This window comes from Sphaeroforma arctica (assembly GCF_001186125.1).
Source record: "Sphaeroforma arctica JP610 unplaced genomic scaffold supercont1.570, whole genome shotgun sequence".
Lineage (NCBI taxonomy): Eukaryota > Ichthyosporea > Ichthyophonida > Sphaeroforma > Sphaeroforma arctica.
Window position 1 is genome coordinate 42362 of NW_014039988.1, and position 3177 is coordinate 45538.

The 3177-nt window shown below is 41.2% G+C and overlaps 2 protein-coding genes across 2 annotated transcripts in view; one reads left to right on the plus strand and one right to left on the minus strand.

Annotated features, from left to right (window-relative positions):
* SARC_07300 (hypothetical protein) overlaps positions 1-630 on the minus strand; it is a gene marked incomplete at both ends in the record, with an annotated part of 3336 nt that extends 2706 nt beyond the window's left edge. The window contains one exon of the mRNA XM_014298769.1: positions 309-630. Within this exon, the coding sequence (XP_014154244.1) occupies positions 309-630 (322 nt within the window). The remainder of the gene's footprint in view (positions 1-308) is intronic.
* Positions 631-1733: 1103 nt separating this feature from the next.
* SARC_07301 (hypothetical protein) lies at positions 1734-2910 on the plus strand. Its single transcript, XM_014298770.1, has one exon. The coding sequence runs from the start codon at positions 1859-1861 to the stop codon at positions 2786-2788; it is 930 nt and encodes a 309-aa protein (XP_014154245.1). The 5' UTR covers positions 1734-1858; the 3' UTR covers positions 2789-2910.
* The last annotated feature ends 267 nt before the right edge of the window (positions 2911-3177 follow it).

The window sequence follows — 3177 nt, forward strand, 5'->3', positions numbered from 1 at the left end:
CTCACCCATATCCTCGTTAAACCTGACCCGCTTGTTACTGCTACTATCCAATTCCATAGCATCGTCCTTCCTATCTCCATCTCCTAACTTTCCTATACTGTTATCTCCTTTCTGCGGTCTTCTAAGCCCATCCTGTGTGGCCTTGGTATCCTCGTTCACAGATGTCTGTGCTATCGTCTCCCGTGCGCTTTTACTTGCTGTACTGCCCTTGTCTCTCATATCACCATCCACACCCATCGTAGCCTCCGTGACCTCAACCACTTTCGGCAACATCTCCTCCTCGTCACTATCCAGTTCCCCGGCTATACCTCGCTCGTCATCTACATCTTTTGAATCTGGTTTACCTCCTCCATCTGATTTGTATTTTTTGTTTACATACTCTGGTATGTCCCTGAACGCCTCCACTGGGATGGGCTCAGCTTTATATCCTTCTTGCAAATCATGCATCTCACTCTCAAACCTCTTCCGTAACTCGTTCTCAAAGTCTTCCTCATTCATATCCAACAGATCTTCAGGTACATCTGTGAGGTCTACTTTCTCATCGTCACTGTCGCTGTCGCCGTCTATCATATACCCAGCCCTGTAGGTGGGACTGGCCTGCCCAAAGTTTATTCGGCTGCTAGAACTCATGCTGGATCTTACGTAACTTAGATCACTCAAATATGTATGTGTATGAACAGATATGATTCTGTGTTACGACGTATCGACCTGTATTCGACTGGTATAGGATGTATGAATCTATATATGAATGTTACGTAGTCGATTTAGATTTGAACATGCCCCTACGCGACTGTGGCTGTGCTTGTAGTATGTGCAGATGTGTATCTGGTTCCGTACTCTCTTTAAATCGACCTTACAGTGAATGCGGATCTTCTTGATAACATACCTTCAACCACATCCAACAACGACAGCTAAGAGTATGCTATTCCTTTGACGAATATATATATTATATTCGTGCATAGTATGTATATGTAGAAGTTAAATTTTTTTAATTAAAAACACAGATACTCGTATACTATGAGTATTTTTAAAGCATATTGGAAGCCTGCACAAGTGCACATAGCCAATTCAACTGATGTAAATAAAAGTTGAACGTAATGAACCCCAACTTTTTCAACGTATATTTTTTCCGCAGATCAGCGTGAAACAGTCGAAGTGATAAAAACCGAAAAGTATTCGTTTTCTTGTCGCGTCATCAAATTTCGTTCCAAAAATAAAGTTCGATGAGAAATGATAAAATATGTACACGTGCAAATATAAAACCTCATTACGTTATAGTAGTTCGGCATTTACGTTACGTAAGCTTTAAGCCTTTGAATGCTTTGATAGATAAAAACGTTATAGCATACTGATGTAGGGCAGAAAAGGGTGAACCCAATATTCCAAATAACTGGACTATACAACAGTATAGTAATTATATATTACACCTCAGGGCCTATATAATACACCCAGTCTAAATTTATAGGACCAAACTAAAGTGAATGTTGATTGTAAACGGAAAAAGTATATATTGTAATACGTTCCAACGTAAATTGCTTTGTGGCTAGGTCACCGCAATATGTATTAGACTATTGGGTAGTAGGGTATGCGCAATCTATCAGACACGGCGGGGAAACGAAACCAAGTCCGAGTATATACACTAAACATATATAGCACTAAACAGTATATAGCACTAAACAGTATATAACACTAAACAGTATATAACACTAAACAGTATATAACACTAAACAGTATATAACACTAAACAGTATATAACACTAAACAGTATATAACATATATCAGTATATAAGTTTACAATAGGATACATTGTGAGTATAATAAGAACAATCAGTAAAACACTGGTTGTGAGTGTGTCATAATGTCCGATCAGAAGAAGTCTAAGAAAGAGAAGAAGGAGAAGAAGGAGAAGAAGGAGAAGGCATCGAAGTGCGAGGATAAAGAAAGTAAGAAGGAGAACACGTCCGCAGTTAGAGAGTCCAAGAAATCTAAGAAAGATAGTAAGAAATTAAAGAATGCCCCGGAAGCCACTGCTGAATGCACGAATGAAGTAGTTGATGCACCAAGCAAGAAGACCAAAAAGGAGAAGAAAGGCAAGAAGGACAAGAAAGTAAAGAGGGAGAAAGTGGAGATAAAGCAGAACTCAGATACAAATAGTGCTGTTAGTGCGGATAAGGGTGTGAAACGCAAACGATACAAGTCTGTTGGGAGCGATGGTCCGGGGGAAGGAGTAAGTGAGAGAGTGAGTAAGAAAGCCAAAGTAAGTCAGAAAGACCAGAAACCCAAAGCAAGTAAGAAAGACAAGAAGGATAAGAAGAAGAATAAGAAGTCGAAGGACAAAGACGCGGACGCCACGAATGCTAACCAAGCAGCCACAGTCAGTAATAGTGGTGGTAGCACCTCGGGTGAGGGGTCAAGCGATGATATAGTGAGCTCTAGTAGCAGTGCCACAAGGACCGAGACCGCGGCGAGTACTAGCACAGTCACACCAACGGCATGGAACGATTGGACAAAAGCGAGCTTCAACGGCAACGATAAGCAGAAGGACAAGTTCTTAGCTCTACTGGGAGGCAAGAAGAAGGACAAAGGGGGGGCTAAGAAGGGTCTATTCGGGGGTCTGAAGAAGGCAGCACCCGTTAAACCGACAGGGTTGCACATACCGTCGGCTATTGATGATACAACGGGACAGCTGATACAGCAACAGTTGTTGGGACAGTTTGAACACGCACTGGAGCATCGATACGATCCCAAGAATGGGGGCAAGACTGGCGGATTGGGATGGTCGAATTAATTGAGTGTTGAGGAGACAGAGAAGATATACAATTGCTTTGTTTGTATTGCTGTGGTTTCATTGGCGAATAAATGTGAATCGAAGTACAGTTCAGTTCGAATCTTTAAAGAGTATATGTCATCTTGGCAGTTCTTCAGAAGAAGCTTGATTCTGAATGGAACAAAACAACGAAAAGAGATGCTAGTACAAATGGACAGTAGTGCAATTCCATGCCTCTAAACACCTTGAGAATTGAATACAGCCACAGACAAACACGTGTACAAACGAAACTCACTATGCCCACCTACATACATGTGTATTTTAACACACACAAGTTATACAGATTCACACACACGTACACACTCACACACACACTCACACACACTCACACACACACACACATATATATA

What these genes read in the sequence shown, in the direction of transcription:
- SARC_07301 (XM_014298770.1), top strand. Translation starts at nt 1,859, where the DNA reads ATGTCCGATCAGAAGAAGTCTAAGAAAGAGAAGAAGGAGAAGAAGGAG.